This window comes from Scedosporium apiospermum (assembly GCF_000732125.1).
Source record: "Scedosporium apiospermum strain IHEM 14462 chromosome Unknown SEQ_SAPIO_0011, whole genome shotgun sequence".
In the NCBI taxonomy this organism is placed as follows: domain Eukaryota; kingdom Fungi; phylum Ascomycota; class Sordariomycetes; order Microascales; family Microascaceae; genus Scedosporium; species Scedosporium apiospermum.
In genome coordinates this window covers 219,817-238,598 of record NW_015971712.1, presented here as the reverse complement: position 1 = coordinate 238,598, position 18,782 = coordinate 219,817, and the positions used below count along the sequence as shown (strand labels likewise).

At 51.9% G+C, this 18,782-nt stretch overlaps 3 protein-coding genes and 2 pseudogenes across 3 annotated transcripts; 2 read left to right on the top strand and 3 right to left on the bottom strand.

The window, feature by feature from the left end:
- Window positions 1-3,451: 3,451 nt before the first annotated feature.
- Window positions 3,452-6,339, top strand: SAPIO_CDS0069 (Hydrolase; the record flags this gene model as incomplete). The annotated part of the gene is made up of 2 exons (XM_016782943.1): window positions 3,452-5,240; window positions 5,339-6,339. 2 exons carry the CDS (start codon window positions 3,452-3,454, stop codon window positions 6,337-6,339), a joined length of 2,790 nt encoding a protein of 929 aa, XP_016646576.1.
- A 696-nt stretch (window positions 6,340-7,035) lies between these two features.
- Window positions 7,036-7,729, bottom strand: SAPIO_CDS0068 (Uncharacterized protein; the record flags this gene model as incomplete). The annotated part of the gene is made up of 2 exons (XM_016782942.1): window positions 7,036-7,568; window positions 7,651-7,729. The coding sequence occupies 2 exons, from the start codon at window positions 7,727-7,729 to the stop codon at window positions 7,036-7,038; spliced, it is 612 nt and encodes a 203-aa protein (XP_016646575.1).
- A 1,297-nt stretch (window positions 7,730-9,026) lies between these two features.
- SAPIO_CDS0067 lies at window positions 9,027-11,390 on the bottom strand (annotated as a pseudogene; the record flags this gene model as incomplete).
- Window positions 11,391-12,134: 744 nt separating this feature from the next.
- On the bottom strand, window positions 12,135-13,157 carry SAPIO_CDS0066 (annotated as a pseudogene; the record flags this gene model as incomplete).
- A 1,142-nt stretch (window positions 13,158-14,299) lies between these two features.
- On the top strand, window positions 14,300-18,268 carry SAPIO_CDS0065 (uncharacterized protein; the record flags this gene model as incomplete). The annotated part of the gene is made up of 3 exons (XM_016782941.1): window positions 14,300-16,177; window positions 16,246-16,400; window positions 16,486-18,268. The coding sequence occupies 3 exons, from the start codon at window positions 14,300-14,302 to the stop codon at window positions 18,266-18,268; spliced, it is 3,816 nt and encodes a 1,271-aa protein (XP_016646574.1).
- Window positions 18,269-18,782: the final 514 nt, after the last annotated feature.

The window sequence follows — 18,782 nt, the reverse complement described above, 5'->3', positions numbered from 1 at the left end:
TTCTATGGATATATATCATGGGCGTGATATAGGACGGGAATGGATGATGGATTGATCAAAGCGAATGGAGCTTGGGTCAAAGAGAGGCTACCGGCAGGGAAAGGAATAGACAACGCCAATCGGGTTTCAACTCGATTTGAGTATGAATACCACTGGTGTTTATGTTTTGATGTCTGATCTTCCATGGAGATGATTGCCATTGTCGTTGATGAGGCTGGCTTTGTGTGGTGGTGATGATGATGACGATGATGATGATGATGCATATGTGCATACACCATACAGCGCACCCCTTACATGCGTATACTTGCATACTTTCATGCAATGCATCTTCAAGCATTTCCAGACAACGTATCGCACGGGTCGCATTGTGCCGTGTCGAAGCGAGGATGCGATGCGAGGTCAATTGAACGCCCATGTTTTGCATTTGCAACTCAATCACTTCGTATTACTCCAGAGGCAAAGAATCAAGATCGCTGTTTCTGTTGTCTCAAGTTGCAGTGCCGAACCGAAAGCAGGGAAGAAGACCACTTTGACGTTGGAATGTGATGGACGGAGACTTTTTGGAAAAGGGAATGGAAGAAAGGAAAATGCAATCTACCGTTACAGCCAGTGTGGGGAGCGGAATGCAAGTACCAGAATCCTGGTTGTTCGTTGATATCATTGATAGGCTGTGCAGTACGAAGTTGTACGACAGTTGAAGGACGTAATTACAAGGATTGCGTCTTTAAGATTGCTTTGGAGAAGTCTGGGATATCAGACTGAATCATGAATTGATGATCGAGTATCAATTGTGGTCGGCTCCGCTCAGTCTCTCCTGGAGGAGAGCATGTCCTTCGTCGTGATGCAAGTAAATCAACATGGGGAAATTGAATATTTTATAATCCGTAAGAGGTAGATCAATTGGTATCAGTTAATTTGTTTGATCTTTCTTTCAGATTCCGGGTCAAAGATGTCTTGCCCAAGTCCATAAGTCCATCTGGTATTACTTCGTACTTGTATACTCAGTACCAGGACATCCAGGGTGTACCTCGGTATTCCGGTACATTTGTGATAGGGAAACCACTGCGAAGTCGAGCAAGAAAACCGCCCATTGATCTGTAATTATATTTGTACATTGCTACACATGGACGTTGATACTTATGTACTTGTGCGGACATTGTAAATTGGGGGAGGGAGGGTCCAGAGAGCTCCAGCCAGCCGGTCCACATATCCAACTCGACCTCTTTCATCCGATGATACAAGTAATGTACGACAACAGGCACGCATGCCCATGCCAGTCTAGATTAATTCTTCCCCATCCGAGCCCCTCGGCTTTCAGCCCCATCTCCATCCTGCCAAAGAGAATTCCTCGCAGTCCGTTCCTCCCTGGCCTTCTTCGTTCCCTTCAACATCTCAACTCCCCATGCCATGGTAAAGTCGCTGCCGCAGCATTGACGAACGCTGCTACCTCCCGCCCGCACCTAGGCACACCACCACATCAAACCCTAGCCAGGACCCCAGTCGCAAGGTAACTGTGACGAGACTCGATACTTCATCCATTAGAGGTCAGTGCTCCGCTTCATTACCACGCTGGGATGCAATCCGAGCCTCTCAGACCCTCCGAATCTTGCCACCCCCCATTTCGCCTTTTTTTCCCTTTGGCTCTCCCACGAGTCAGTCCCTTGTCTGGCGGAAAGGGTCCAGTTCAAACACGACCCAGGTGCCAGAAACCGCTGCCTTGTCGTAGATCATCTGCTTCTTTTCTCTCCTTCCAGAGCATCAAATCTAATTTATGCTGTCTCCATAGCCAATTCCGAGCCGACCATTCAAGTCCCAGCCGAACCTAATTATTCTTGCGAGATCGCCTCGGATCGGTATCCAAATATAACTCTGTGACTCTTGGGAGGGGGGAAAAAAGAAAGAAGGCCCCGATATCATCTGAGACTGGAGAAAGAGCGACGATTCGATTTGCCAGTCAGTCAATGGGCAGTGCGACACTCCAAGATTAGTTGTCTCACTCGACCTTCAGATCATAAAACGCTCCCACCATCCTCCGCTACGAAGGACGAAGCACAATTTTGCTTCCCGCATAAAGAGCATTGGGAGAAGAAAAAGTTTGCTGAATTGGACAAATTCGATTCCAGAAAGAGCATAAACACGTTTCCCAAACCAACTTGGGCAGTCCCCAGCGGGCCCTGCGGCTTCAACCTTCACGCTAGTCAAGACGCCGGCGGACTCAATTCGGGCATCGTCCAGGAACACCATCAGCAAGCGTCTCCATCGGGGTCACAAGGATCCCAGCTCCATTTATTCCCCCCTGGGGGAATCCTTGTTCAGTACTCAATCTCTCGTACCACTTGGGCCTGTCCCAGACGTTCCAGCTCTGGAATTACAAAGTACACTCCTTCGTACGAACGAAAGACTTCCGACCTGTTGTTCACCAAAAAACGATCTTAGGAAGAGGAACGTCCCGTCCGACTAACCCCACCATCAAGTTGACCCTTCCCAGTGGCTTGAATTCGATTCGCGCCCTCCAAGCCTTTAAACAACGAAGGAGTGGACGGCGAACGACGCGAACGGGTTTGGCTTGACTGCTGGTAAATCGGTGTCTCCAGTTTAGGCTAGAGCTTCCCCCCTTTGAGCCTCCCTTTTTCTCTCCGAAGAACGTGATCAAATCCGCGTCCAGGTTACCGAATCCGTCCGCATTACCCCCTTAACGCGATCGACACCGTCGTGGGTACGAGAGGAATTGATCATTGCTTCAATTTGGGCACTCGGGAACAAGCATCATAATTGTGTACACTCTCCATTCACACCGGCACGCACCCGCAGACACAGCATACACACAACTCGTGTCCTTCTTGCTGGAGATTACCATCCTTTCGTACGCAGGTCCACATTCCACCTGCATTTTTCGTCTCGTCTCGTCTCGTCCTGTCTCGGTTCGACCTCGCCTCTTCGTCGTCCTTCCACAAGCGCATTTGGCTCCGCGCTGTAGCGTTGCGTTGTCCTGCATCTCCCTCCGTGCGTTGCAAGTTTTATTACGCCACACCTGACACTTTCCAGACGCAGGTTGAACCATTTGACCCTGCGTTATTTCTCCACTTTCCCAACCCACACACCAAAAGAAGGACGCGAGACCGACAAGAACACACCATCCCTTTCTGCATCTCCCACTTTCGCTACGACGAGTCGGGCCAAAAAAAGTAGTAGTCGACGAAAGTAGAGGATACCGCATGATTGTACCCTTCAACTCGGTCACTGCTGCTTCTGCCACCGCTCCCCATTCCTGCTGCCGCTGCCCGTCCAGTCCCTGCACGAGCGCTGCGTCTGCTCGTCATTGCTCCGATCATCACCGCACGCCGCTACACTACCAGTTTTAATTTCTTTGTTCCGTGCCAATCCGCCGCCATTCCTGCTGCTCCTGCAGCCGGGCGGACGTACGAGAAGTAGTTCTTAACTCTTCTTAGCCATGGACCCTCCAACGACCCATCCTCCCCCTATCCCAAGACAGAGCCGTCATCAATCGCGCCAAAGGGCTTTACAGAACCATCCGTCGTCGTCGAACACGTATTCTCGGCCGCTCGAGTCTCGCCAAGGACAAGTACCTCCCGCGTCACCCGAAGTCATCTCATCCCTAATCACGAGCCTTTCGGTCATCTCGAAGCCCGCAAGCAACCACTTCGAAGGACCGGCTGCTAACTTTTCCGCCCCTGGATCGCCTCGCGAAGGAAGCTTCGGCGTCGACTACGGCGCGTACTCCCAACCTTCGCAGGACGAGGATCACGCCCACGGCCTCTCTCTCGACGAACTCGCCGCCAGCCCTCCCGTCATCCGAACCGCGAAACCGCCATCGGGCTTCTCGCCGCTGACTGCTCCCAAGTCTCCGTCCCACGAGCCCAGTGCCTTCAAGTCTTTCCTCAGGACCGCCTCCCGCCCGTCGTCCAAGGGCTCCCTCGGTTCTCGCGACGATACCCAGAGCATCGGTAACCTGTCAATCGAGCGAGGAGTCTCTCCTCAACAGCCTGAACTCCAGAGAAAGCGATCCCATGACAGCTGGGGCAAGAAACAAGGTCGCAGCCAAAAGGGGCTCATGTACATGAGCTCGAAAGAGAGACTACGTGAGAGGGAACTCGAGAAAAAGCGGGCCAGCATCGGCGCCGTAGGTGGAGCCTTGAACGGCTTCAGTCCCGCGGCGTCCTCGCGTCCCGATCCTTTCCTCGCCGAGACCCCTATCACGGAGGAGCAGTCCGTTCACGAGTCACCGCGGAGAGATCCGAGCCCAGAGAAGACCAAAACTACTACCCTCACCGTAACAATGCCTGCTAGTGTTAACGTGGACCTTCCAAGTCCTCGACCGATACCCGCCCGTGATTCCTCTCTAAGGAAGACAGGATCTGGGTCCAAGAGGTCATCTGCGAGGCACTCCCGATCCAAGCGAGACGGCGATCTACCCACTGATACTATTCACGAAACTGACGAGCACACACGATCCCGAGACACCCCGACTTCTACTAGCCCTCTTCCCCCTCCCGTGCCGAGCAAATCTCCGGAAGTAACCACTCTCAGGCACCCCGCTGCGCAAAATGTTACCACCACCACAATCACCCGAGAATTCCCATCATCTTCCAAATCGCAGCCGTCCCATTACCGCTCCCCCAGTAACAGCCGGTTGGAGGGCATGAACATCCACCCACATAGCGCTGATGACCTCGACAATGAAGATTTTGCCCCCTTCCCATCCGTCGCACAAGGCCGCAGGCGAGATGCTAGCTACGACCGTGGTCGACGGCGTTCCGGCCAGATCACTCCCGATCCTCTTGATAGCGTACGAATAAAGAGGAGCAGCTCCAAGCTGAAACGCGGATCTGGTCCTCTGAGCCCCCGAGCAGCCGAGGATAAGAACGGCGGCAACCGCAGTCGCTTGAGCTCCCCCGAACCTGCAGTCCCACACGGCTACGAGCGACCCCGAAGCGCCGATTCTATTGATGATGCTGTTGAGTCGTACCTCTGCTCCCCGAGGCTATCGCAAAAGATTCGGCATCCACAGACTGGGAGGGTCATTTCATTTTCCGAAGTCGGAGATTCCGAGGGCTCGGCGGTATTCTGTTGCGTTGGCATGGGTTTGACGCGATACATTACGGCTTTCTATGACGAACTTGCGCTTACGCTTAAGCTTCGTCTCATTACGCCGGACCGACCTGGTGTTGGCGATAGCGAGCCGTATGCCGACGGTACCGCTACGCCGCTCAGCTGGCCTGGTGAGTATCTCTCGCCGTTTTTGGCATTTTTGGCAACGTGGTCACGCACGTGCGAAGTGTGTGTGCTTTCCGGATTATTAGTACTAATGTGGATCTAGATGACGTTTACGCGATTTGCCAGGCACTCAAGATTAACAAGTTCTCGATCCTTGCCCACTCTGCTGGTGCCATCTATGCCCTTGCGACGGCGCTTCGAATGCCGCAACATATTCGAGGACGGATCCACCTCCTTGCGCCATGGATCCCTCCCTCGCAGATGAACGTCTTCGGAACCTCGCAGAACTTGCCGCCGACGAATGCGATCCCCACGTCCCAGCGCATCCTGAGGGCGTTGCCGACACCGATTCTCAAGGCCGCGAACAGCTCCTTCATGTCGGCGACGAGCAGCTCGATTACCAGTTCCCTGCCCAAGACGCAGCGCAGGGGCAAGAGGAAATCGAACAACAACCGTGCGTCTGATGCACCGACGCTAGGCGACCAACCAACCCGGGGTGTCGCGAGCAACGACAAGGAGAACATCGGGCACGACGCGCAGAAGAATGGGCAGGCCAATGGTGATGGCGAGCAGCTATCCAACGGCGCGGGTGTCCCCACGGCGACGGAGAATATGGATCTCGTGCGGCCTTCGGGAGGCCAGGGTGCTCACCTAAAGAATTCCGAGCGTGCCGTCATCGCCGCTGCGGCCACAGCGATGGCAGACAAGGAGAGGCAGATGACGTACGATAACCGGCTGACCCACGCTATTTGGGAACTGGCGACGACGGGAGCGAACCCCGCCGTTGATTTGCTCGTCTGTCTCGAGAGGCGGCATACTATCGGCTTCCGATACGTCGACATTACGAGGCCCGTTGTGATCCACCATGGCAGCCGGGATACGCGCGTGCCGGTGGAGAACGTCAGGTGGCTTGGTAAGACGATGCGGAGGTGCGAGGTGCGCGTGCTCGAGGGCGAGGGCCACGGTCTCATGGCGAGTGCGACGGTAATGGGCTCCGTGCTGATGGAGATTAGCAAGGAGTGGGAGGACTGGATGCGCGTGACGGGTACGTCTAGGACTAGGAGTGGAGACCGAGGCAGGCGCATGGGAACCGCGGTGAGGTAAACGAACGCTCAATCCTTTCCTTCGTCTGGTCTTGAATGGGGGAGACATGATGTTGCCCCCTCTTTTCTTTCTTTTTTCTTATTCTTCGATCTTGTTTACCCCTTCTTAATTGTAGCCAGTGTACTATTAGCCTGGACCATCACCTTGTTATACTTGCTATCGAATTTCCTTATATTATTCTCCAGGGGATGGACCTGGTGGGCTAGGGATCTGGGAAGAGACACAAAAGGTGGATATGGTTCCCGTATTGATTTTTTTTTCTAACACTTTTATTTCCTTTTCTTTTTGCCCTTCTTCCTTGTCGAGTTGATTATATATGGGCCTTACTAGTCTTTTGCTTCTTCTTCTTCTTCTTCTTCGGATCTTTTGTATCTAGCGCAAGCCGTTGGCTATCAGCGTGGCCGGTTTCTTTAGTCCTAATATGGTTGGGGAGAGAGAGAGGAGAGTGGAAGAGATACGAGTTGGTCCGGCGACAGTTAAAAACGAAGCGAGGGTCGATATGGGGAGAAAAGAAAAGAGCAGTGATGTACTTCACGTCCAAATACGACTAATAGATTTGTTGATTCGTCAATTTCGTTGCTTGTTTTCGCTGCTGTAGAGATCATTCTCGTCATCTACAAACACTCCCCTTTGTCATGATTCCACACTTCGCTCCTGGTTTCAGAACAGCTCATACCCAGTCCTACATAAAGCGTCTCAATCCCAATTCACCTCGATCCCAGTAAACTCTGCCTCGAGCTCCCCCAGCGCCTCATCGCCCGCCGGCCTAGCCGCCATTGCCGAAACCTCGACCTCCCAATCCCCCTTCCCCTCATCCTCCTTCCCCAACGCAAAAACCCAACAAACCTCCCTCAGCGACTCCTTCCCCCCATCTTTATTAACAGCATACACCCACAAACTCGGTCCATGGTGATCGATCATCCTCTCAACGCGTATCGTCGTCTTAACGACCCCTTCCTTCCCCTCGTTCAAAGGATCAAGGAGAGGAGCGACGGACCAATCGGCCCATTGGGGGCATGCTACTGTGGATAGGCGTGGGGAGCCGTTGTAGAGTTCTACGCCGGTTTTGATCCAGGGGAGGGCGGTTGGTTCTTGGGATGAGGATGAAGGGGGGTGGAAGGTAAGGAGGAGGCCGGCTTGGTCGTATTGTGTTGTCGGGAGGAAGGTTAGGGTGAGTTGGGCAGAGGTGAAGGTTGGGAGGGGACGGCGGGCGAGGGGTGTGAAGGGGGCTGTTTTTTTTTTTTTTTCTTTTTGTTAGATTTTTTGTTTTTAATTCTGTTTATATTTCTGGGGGGAATTGGGGATACGGACCGTTGAAGGCGTTGATGTTGGGGGGTTTGCGCCAGATGTCGGTGTTGGGCTTGGCGGAGATTTTGATGGTGGAAGTCATGATGATGGGGGACAGGCAGCTTTTTCGTACGTGAGAGCGAGACTGGATGAAGGTGGAAAAGAAATAAAATGAGAACGTGGTAGATGGTATTTATAGCAAGCCTAGCTTTGCGCAGTAATCCATCTATCCATCCGCCGGACATTTCAAGGTGTCATCGTTGCGTGTCGTTATGGAGGGGGACGCTCGGATGAACCCCGCGTTGTGTGGGTTCCGTGAATCCGGGCCGAGGAGCCGGCGTGGAGCGGGGGTGGGATGGAGAATCCCTCCTAGCTTGGCTTTCGTTAGCCTTGAGTTTTCGAAGGGGGAAGGGGGTGGGGCTTAGGATGAGCATAGAACGGAGTTGAGGGTTCGATTCTCTCCATGTCGCTGAATTGCTCACAGGGAGGGAGGGTGTGACATTTCTCGTTCCCTTCGGACTAAACAGACATAGATACGCGGTGGTAGAAGCCAAATTCCTTCATTCTCTGTCGGCTGGCGAAGGGTTTCCTTCTTTTAAGGTTCTATTTTTTTTTTTTTTTTTTTTTCATTTAATTTTTCTCTTTCCTTTTTTAACCCCTTTCTTTTCTCTTCTCGGCTCATGAGTTGCATGGTGGCCCGATCTGGAAGGTAATTCCTCCGAGTCTAAATTTCCGCAGGGCCCCTAATGTGTCTTCTGGGTCTGCCTCTGTTCTTAACCGTAATAATATATTTGCCACTCTTCCTCTGGTGTAATTGCTAAGATTTGCTTAGCCCTATGGTCTGGCCGGTCTCATCTTTCTCTCCCTGCCTCTGTTCATGCGGTCCGGAGCCGAAAGACCCCCGGGGCAAGGGTGGGGCGTCAGTCTCCGGCTTTGGCCCCACTTCACCCGGGGACCCGGGTCGGACACCTCCAATGAAATGGTCGCCGCGCAGGAAGTGGGGAAATTTACATTTTCAGCGGCAGTCTTAAGCGTATCTTGGCATGGGGTATTCGAAAGGGAACCTGGACGCCTCGGTAGATCTTGGAATTTTGTTGGGGGGTATTCGTTGTAATGGAGGTTCGGGTAACATTGCCAGCATCGGGGAGAACAGAGAGAAAAAAAATAATAATAAAGCCCCCCCAAAAAAAAAAAGAGAAAGAGGAGGAGAAGTAAGGATAGAGAGAGAGAGAGAGAGAAAAGAGGAATAAATTTAGACTACCTCGCCATTGCGTGGTCATCTGTCTTGTATACAGTTGGACTCATCCCCGCCAATACAACAGCAGGGAACTGCTGGCATTTAAGAGATATTTTCAAATACATATTGACAGAAAGCAATGATTGCCCCCCGACAAGGCATACTACAACTCATCAATAGACGATCGCAGAGATGACGGAGAAAAACGTTCAGGTGTTTCCTCGTAAAAGTACCGGTAAAAGTTCTCACTGTTCACCTCCGCCATCATCCTCTCGTTCTCACGCAACATTCTCGACCGAAACTCCCGCGCCTGGGACGGCGTGATGACGGGAGATTCTCGGGCGGCCTCATTGAGGATCTGGTTGAATAACTCCGCTGGAATGCCCGCATTTCGCAGATACGATCCCGGGAAGACGTCGCGCATCCACCAGTCCAAACGCTGGGGCACTACTCTCCTCGTCGAAACGATGCGGTAGTTGGGGTCCACTAGGAAAATGCTAAGGAATCGGATGTGACCGGGCTTCGAGGCGTCCTCTAGTTCAACGGGACCCATGCGGTGCTGCAGTATGCTGGGGAATGCGATGAACGCCCCTTCTGATATAGATATGGACCCAAGTTCTTGGGTATGGGGTATCGCCCGTTCACGCGTAAGGTCGTCAATGGCAAAGACGGAAATCAGTTGCTTACGCTCGATACATTCGGGATCCCTGGAGACTAACTCGGAGGTAAAATCGGCGTGAACCCGGAAAGCCATAGACGCCGAATCTGCTACATTTGTGACGTCGAAGAAGTAGGTCGAAGTGGCAACGATATGCTCGTTAAATAGCCCTTCGATTGTCCAGTCGCCACCGTCATAACGCGGCCTTTCCGGTGTGAGTTCAACGCTTTGAATCTTGACGAAGACTTGGAGTCCCTGACGCCGAAAGGTATGCTGCAGTTTAACATTGCGATATTCGTGGTCATACTCCTTCAGGAGAGAGCGTGATTGCATTTCTATGGCATCTTCGCGAGACATGGTAGGGCACTCTTCGGGAACTGGGCAAGGGCTAAACGGACAAACCGGAGAAGGAACGTTATCCGGAGAGTCTTGATCGGACACCCAGTCTCCGCTCTCCTGGGGTGCCGCCACAGGTGGCTCCATAACGTCAATTTGAGTCTGCGTGTGGTCAACGTCCTCATAACGTTCCAGACTCGGCCCATCTGGAATAAGCGCCGCCAGAAGATCGTCCAACGACGCTTGTTGACTGGGTGGTATCTTTCCTGATTTCCATTCCTCGAATGAGGACATAATCCCGGGTTCCAGGTGAATGAAGGGTTCAACTTGGTCCAGTATCTCTTCGCGAAAGTCCCAGCAGGTTTGACGGACATAGGGCTCGCTAAAATGCTCTGCACTTTCCAGCCCATCGACGATGTCGCGCAAAATATCATTCCGAGTTGCCGGTTCGAGGGTGTCCCAGTCATTTTCTAAATCGTCGAGTTGTTTATAAAAGTTGCCCTCCTTTCGGAAACATAAACCGTTGGGAGGAAGAGGATACATGGGCTGAAAGTAAAAGGTTCGGATCCGTGGGGATGCTCTCCCAAGCCCAATTTTTAGAGCACCGCTGATATACCTCCCCAACCTTGGGGGTACTGCGTAGGTCACTGTGTCGTTCCACGGCTGGACCGACGCTGATATCACGTCCTCGATGACGGAGTATAGGTCGCGGTGAGAACCGGGGTGGAGATTGCTGATGTAGCTCTCAATCCTGAGTTTGCAGTCATCTCCATCGGGGTTTTGAAACTTGACGTCGCATGGGAGCCACTGGAATTTGTTTGAATACCGCCAAAATTTCTCGTCTGACCATCTTGGCCAATAATTATCGCCGAGGACTTCCTTCATGTCGAGTAGGTGAGGAGTGACAACCGACTGGGGTCCACAGTCAATCTTCTGCCATAAATTATCTAGGCTGACTTCTTCACCATCGGGCAGGACTTTTGTGAGTCCATAAACGAGTGGATAGAGTGAAGGGTCAACAATTTTTAAGATGCGGTCGTCCTTGTCTAGTCGCCAGTTGGAATCTTCAAGATCTGTGTTATCGACCATGCTTTGCACTAGTACCTTGAGCTTCGCACCGGTTGGACCGAGGATATCTCGTCGTGACTTTGAGATCCGGGGTCCAGCATCATAAACAGCCACTCGTCCGGTACGAGCGAACTCCACGGCCTTGTCCCTCAGCTCCTCGACACACCAGGCCCAGGCCCGTCGACTCATGAGCCGTTCGCGAGCCACGGCTTCGGCCCTCCACGAAGCCGCAACCTCATCGTCGAAGATCTTGGTCTCCCAACCAGGTTTGTCTGTTATCGAATTCATGACCCGGAGCATGGCTAGTTCACGAGCCGTGATGCGATTTTCGAATGCCCAGTCAAGTATCCCATGGGCAAATCGCTGACTCCAGTCGAGCTCGGCGTTCGAGGCCATTTCAGGCCTTTGAGAAGGTTCTGCGACATGGTCTCTGTCATGACTATGATCACGCTCCATCGGTTGCATTTTGACTTTTCGAGTTTCCCTGAGCGGGTTGAGCGGGTTGAGCAGGTTGAGCACTGTTGAGCACTGTTGAGCAGGTACATCGATATCTCTCAGAGTCGGGCGAATGCAACCGACTAACAAAGCCACGGAGTGCGTAATAAGTGGTTTTTCAGAAGGAAAGTCAAAAGGGTTGGGCGAATCTGCCTTCCCGACCGAGTAAAATGTGATGTTATATTAATTAATATATGAATATATTCTTGCCATGACTAGATGTACCTCTGTAGATGTTGGACGAACTGTTGCTCCGTTGAAACCTGGAATGTCAGGTAGAATTTTAGGAAATTTCATCCAAGGAACTGGACAGACGGAATTTGGAGGAATCTAACTTCTTTTCTATAGATTCCTAGGTTTTACATGCGACCCTCTCCGTATCCAACTCACAGGATAAAACCAACATTCGCATAATAGCATTCAAAGGTATTAGTATTAGTTAGCGGACGAGGAGTGGTGAGCGAGATAGGACTGAAATATCAGGCAAGAACTTCAGTAATTAGGCTCACAGATATATTTTATTTGTAAATATCTTCGGAGGTGAAAACTGTACACAGGTACTTCTCATCAGATTTTACCTTTTAACCACTGCACCATATTCTATCGAGCGACATTGAATGCCAGCGAGAACCTTCTTCTTAGCTAGAGCTTAGAACATCTTTATTATACATGTCAATGTGAGAAGTGGTTGATCCAAGTAATAAATTTAAATCTCTAGCAGTTCCGGAGGTCTGTCTCGTAAGTCCCTAGGGTATTCACAGCGTTTACGTGTCCTGGCATGCCTCTAACATCCCCCTGAACTAGACCCGTAGTCTGTGCCGGCACCTGTCCAGCCCGTATCTGAGCCATGATGTTGTTAAAGATGGCAGTGTCTGCATTTGAAGTGGCCCCAGACCGACGCATAGTTGCGCCGATATCAAGGATGTTCCTGAAAGTTTTCCCTCCTGGGGCAGTTTGTGTCTTTTTCTGGACATTAACCACATGCCACTGACCATTGGAATCTATCCACTGTACCGTCTTTCTGCCTCGATTGTTTCGGTTGCCTCCTCGATTGCCTCCTCGATTTCCGCCTCGATTTCCTCGATTGTTGCGATTGTTATTGGCGAAATCGGTGAAAGCCCTCCCTAGGTTGGTACCGAGATCAATACTTCGCAACTCCTTGGCCTTTTCCGCCGCATCGATAGACTTTAGGAGATCAGGGTCGCCGTCAGGAATCAAGGCCCTAACCCGCGGGATGTCGCTGGCGCCACCCCTAACATCGCGAACCGAGTCAATGTAGAAGTCCAACTTTTTGGCCAGGGACGGATTGTTCATGTTGATGCTGCCCGGCTGGTTGGTGTTCAGCCAGGTCGCATAATCTGAATGCATCCTCGGCTCATCGAACTCGTTGTAAGTATATGACCAGGCTGGAGTAACGTATGTCTGGAAGCGCTTTCCGACTTCGTCGACGTCTGGGTTGGTCGTGTGAGGGTCACCAGCAGTGTTCGGGTTCGGATTCCAATTCACCCCTGTCTTCGAAACGTATCGGACGAACTCCAGGAACGTGCACATGCCGCCGTTGGCAGTTGAGCCGGGGCAGCCTGCAGCAATCTTGGTGTTGGCGGCGCCCCGGATTCTGTATTCCATCTTGTAGGCGAAATATTGCGACAGGAGCTCGAAGCTGACGCTGTCCTTGGTCGCATGAAGGGGAGGCAGAAAACATGCCCAAAGGACCAGGGCCAACAGGATGGTATTCATCTCTTGTGTGGGGAAGAAAAATGACAATAGAAAGACAGACTCTGAGAATGGGAGTGATGTGTTCAATTCTTTGCAGGACTTGTGAGCGTTGATAGGAAATACGAGATAATGAACGATGAGTTCCGGGGTCGTCTGCCGGGTGAATGCCCGGAGAGCATCGCCCTTTTCAAGATAAACGGCATTCTGTGCTGGGCACTCAACGGCCCTTGAGACACCTGAATCCCGAATCTGCCTTCATTCGAAGGTGAGCCTTGCCGGCGACTACTCTCAGCGTCGTTTCGAACGGGACTGTGTGCCCGGTCGAGAGGGGTGTGCTTGTCTTCAACTCCCGTCTGCTCCATTAGGACAGTCATGTCCGACATCTTTACAGATGGTCCGATTGTATTCTGTAAAAGAAGGCGTTGTTATCCACGATAAAATGGCAATGAGAGTGAGACGCTCTCGAGGCATGTTTGCCAAGATGAAATAAATCGTCCCATCTAGGTGTTGATCCTTCGGGCTGTGTGTGTTACACGGAAGGACGCAAGACGCTGTTGGAATATGGGACAACGAACAAAGATACCCCTATTCCGATTAATTAATCAAAGGAATCGAAGTCTGACCATCCTTCCGACCGAACCGTGTAACCGTAGGCTTTTTCTCCGGCGCCGAGGCCGGACGCCGCACCAGCCACGGCGGCACGGGCGGCCGTGTGTGCCGGGTCCAAATTATTGCGAGGCCGAATTAAACGCGGCAAGTCTCCACGCCAGATCAAAAGCGAACTGCCTTGCATATGTTGTTACTCTAGCTTGGGCGAACTTTCTAAGATCAAATGTCATTTTAATCGCGTCCCATATTGCAGGCGTACTGGTCTCTATGAGATGGTCAAGTCAAGGCAGAACTAGCGACGCATTGGAGGAGGAAAGAGCGATTAGTCGAAGAAAGCCGAGGCGGATTCTCCATGTCTCTCGACCCCGTCTGCATCATAGCCGTTCTCTACAGTCTTTTGAATCGAGGATAAATTCCCATCAAGAAGTATCATATTTTCGCTGGTCCCTCCTCCGAATCGTGTCTCTCCTCTCCCCTGTCCACCCAAGAATACTCCTTACACCAAAGGACAAACTCATACTTGACATCTAGCATTTTCCTTCGAGTCCCTCAAGATGGCGATCATATCGCTATCTCTGCTTTCCCTTTTTCTTCATCTCCAGTCAGCAGTAGCTGTCAAACCCACTCCACCCTCGCCATGTGCCGTCTCTTGCCAATCTGCACTGCAGGAGGCTGGCCTTTGGTCTCAAATCCATGACTTGCGCCAGCTCAATGCCTGCGATGACACCACCGTCTTTGAGATGGCCATCTACAACAAAGTCGATGACCCAAACACGCATTTGACTCTCAAAGCGTGTTCCGTTCCGAAAAATTCGGCCTCTGTTCGCCGAGAGACAGCGGTAGCGGCCGACATCTCATCGTCCACCAAAGGTTGCACCGACGAGGCCGAGATCACCCAAACCAAGGTAGATCTTCAGCGCGTAGTGCGGGACGCCTCAGATCAGACAATTTCTCTTGACGACGTTTCCAAAGCGGCCGATGCTCTATCCGCCCATTTGGGTAAGGAGACCAACTGCAGAACGACCGCCCTATTCGCCAAATCCGGCTCTACTATCATCGGAATGTACGCGGGAGCAGCTATCCAGAAAGGCAGCGCGATGGCCCTCCTGGATAGATTCTCCTCAGAGCTTCAGTCGGATCCGCGTGGCAGCCAAGCGTCGGTGCAACTCTGTGGTGACCGACGCCAAAGCTCGCTTGTCACCGGTATTTTTGTCGATAACAGGGGCAATGTGTCGGCCGTTCAGGAGGCCGTCCGAACATGGAGCGATGCCGGCTGCATCACGAACTACGATGAAGAACACACCATGAGCGAGGTGGAGATTGGATTGCTACCCATCCTCTCTATTCCCTTGTCTAGAGTGAGAACTGAGATGGATAATGGTAGCAGAAAGGAACTAGAAGCTCGATCTCTAACGGCTCGCGCCGAGTGCAAAGCCGTCGAAGTGGTTTCTGGTGACAGCTGCTGGTCTATCACCCAAAGCTGCGGCATTACCCAACAAGAACTCGAGAAATACAATCCCATCGACAGGTTATGTGAACCTAACGTTCTCCAGATCGGGCAGACGCTCTGCTGTTCCGAAGGAAGTCTCCCGGACTACTCGCCTAAGCCAGACGCTGATGGGAATTGCCTTGCACACACCATTGTCAAAGATGACACCTGCGCCAAGCTTGCAGCGCAGTACAAGACCACAGTTGATAAAATCATCGAGGCCAATAAACAAAGCTGGGGTTGGGTGAATTGCGAAAGCCTCGGTGAGACCCAGGTCATTTGTCTGGGCCCTGTTCCACCCCCGATGCCGTCCATCAACCCAGATGCCCAATGCGGCCCGCAGAAGCCTGGTACGGTGAGACCGCCAGACGGAACGAATCTGGAAGAGCTGAACCCGTGCCCGCTGAACGCCTGTTGTGATGCCTGGGGAATGTGCGGGATCACGGAAGAGTTCTGTACGCCAAGCCCGGCCGATTCGGGGGCGCCGGGAGCCACGAAGCCCGGGACCAACGGTTGTTTCTCGAATTGTGGCACGGATATTGTCAATAACGATCAGCCGCCTAAAGATCCGTTCATCAACCTCGCCTACTTCGAGGCGTGGAACATGGAGCGGCCCTGTGCCAATCTTGACGTTCTAAACATCCCCGACCGATACACCCACGTCCACTTCGCCTTTGTGGATGTTACTCCCGACTTTGCCATTGACACTTCCAAAGTGCAAGAACAATGGGATCGCTTCCTAAAGCTGGAGCACGCCAAGCGCATTGTCTCGTTTGGCGGCTGGGCCTTTTCCACCGAGAATGCAACCTATAAGATCTTCCGGCAGGCCGTTACGAAGGACTACCGAGAACAGTTTTCCACCAACTTGGTCAACTTCATAGAGTCTAACAACTTGGATGGTGTTGACTTTGATTGGGAGTATCCAGGAGCGCCAGATCTCCCGGTCGACGACCCAGACGACCCTAACAATGGGAATGTATACCTTGAGTTTTGAGTCTCATGCGGGAAAAGCTGCCGAAGAGCAAGACGGTCGCTATAGCGGCACCCGCTTCTTTCTGGTATCTCAAAGCCTATCCGATGGGTGAGATTGCTAAGATTGTGGATTATGTTGTTTACATGACTTATGATCTCCACGGGCAATGGGATTATAAGAACTGGTGGGCGAGGTACGTCAATCGGCTTTTCTCCCCTTTCTTCCTCTTCCTCTTTTCCCTGCTAGTTTCTTTGCAACTAACAGTAGAAATGCTCCAGCCCTGGTTGCTCCCCGCAGTCGGAAGGCTTAGGAAATTGCTTGCGATCACACATCAACTGGACGGAGACAGAAAGCGCCCTATCCATGATCACCAAGGCCGGCGTTCCGTCGACAAAGGTATTAGTCGGAATCACCAGCTACGGTCGAAGCTTTAAGATGGCAGAAGCCGGTTGCACGGGACCGCAGTGTAGGTTTGTCGGAACCGGCGAAAAATTCGAATCCGCGGCGCTTCCCGGAGAATGCACGGGCACAGCAGGTTATTTATCGGAGTACGAAATTCGACAGATCATCCGCATGGCCGAATACCCAGGGGAAACGTGGCCGGACTGGGATATCGCAGACGATGAGGAGTCGACCGAGGACTTATATGTGTCTGAGCCTACCTTTGAGACTTGGTACGACGAGGACTCTCAGTCCGATATCCTCGTCTATGGCGAGACTGAGTGGGTGGCATGGATGGACGACGTCACGAAGCGCGAGCGCGTGGAAAGGTATAAAGCGATGAACTTTGCTGGCGTTTCGGACTGGGCCGTCGACCTTTCAGTCGGTTACGATTTCACAAAGGAAAATGAAAACGACGGACAGGAAGAAGGGGTGGACCCATGCGACCTAAACCGCAGTTTCAATGACCTCCAGGACCTCGAGCAGAATGGTGCCGACCTCTCAAACCATTGCGCGGGCATCCACGCACTCAAGATCCTCCGCAGCATGCTCACCGAAGCGGTGGGAAAGTACGACAATCTGGACCAAAACTACGACTCTCGATTCAAATACTACGAGGAAGCAATGAGAGGGATGGCCAAGAGTAACTTGGGTAAATGCATGGCCTGGTCCAGTAACGGACCTTGTAATAAGTATTTTACGTGCTCTTGGTCTGAGAATAACCAGGAGAAGGCTAAGGGAACATGTCCGCTATCTGGCTATAATGCGAACGATCTCGCAACCTTTACGCTTACCTATCAACTCAACGACGAAGATGGCTTCTACAAAACCCTGCAAGAAGAGTTCGGCGTTAGCAAGGACTGGGTCAAAATCGAAGACGTCACCATAAAGGACAAGTGCATCGGCACCGCACCTCCGCCGGGAGCGAACCCTCGACCGGTGTCTGAGGAACCGATAAGCCGAAGACAATGCGAGAAATTCCAGAAGGAGTATAAGGGGTATCCCGTGATACGCGACGACGCCGAGATCCCCAACCCAAAAGAAGTCGTTAAAGCGGCCAAGGAAAATCTCGACGAAATGAATCTGGAGCTTACCGTATCCTCGATCGAGCTTCTCCTTGGACTTTGGGAGGGCGAGGTCAACGAACTCGTTGAGGTTATGGCGATGCCGGTGTTGCTGGTGGTGCAGTCGATAGAGTCAATGGAGAAAGTGAAAGAGATTGGCGAGGAGATTGAGGAGCAGAAGAGGGAGCAAAAGATGAAGGATATCATCTTCGGAGTCTTGATGGCGGCGTTCTTCCTTATCCCTGTTGCGGGAGAGGCGGCTTTGGCTTTGGGCTGGACTACGCTCACAATTGCCCGGATAGCCGCCATCATCGGCCTGGCGGGAGATGCGGCGCTGTCGGCATATAGTGCCGTCGAGGATCCGGAATCAGCTCTCTTGGAAGCACTGCTCATGCTCATTCCGGGACGTGGTCTTACGAGGAACAAGGACAATGTTTCTAACATCTTTAAGAAGAAGAAGGCCGGAGGGGGCGAGGCTCTCCGAGCCATGGGAGACCTGTGGAAGAAGCACGACACAAGCATTCAGAATATTGTTAGCGTGTGTAGGAGGAAATGATGGATTATATAGCTAAGCTCTTATTGGAGTTGGCTTGCTATTAAACAGGCAGATTCCATTAGTCTTTAGACTTCTATATGAGAATGTTTACTCTTCTTTGCTATAAAGAGACCCTCCATCGCTAGCAGTATGGAGTTTGCACTAAAATCGAGGGATTATGCCTTTTTCTTCTCTCTATACATTTTTAATTTGCATAACCGGTAGTAAATGCCAATTAGAATTTTTCTGCCCTACGAGCCTGAAATAAGGGCCTCAGCTTCTTCTGAAAGGCCGCAGTTGTATCTCAGAAACCAGCTTGCTGAACACACATACGATCCTATCTTCCTGTCATTGGCTTCTCCGCCGACCAATTCTGTGCCAAGGTGGCTCAGATGACCATACGAGAAGGTCTTCAAGAAGAGAGAATTGACCTCGCAACTTGGCGCTGAAAACCGGGCCACATCTCTTTACATTGTTCTCGATCGGGCCCTGCCTTTCGAGTTTGGCTTATTCTTGCTCTCCCCGTTAACCGTCT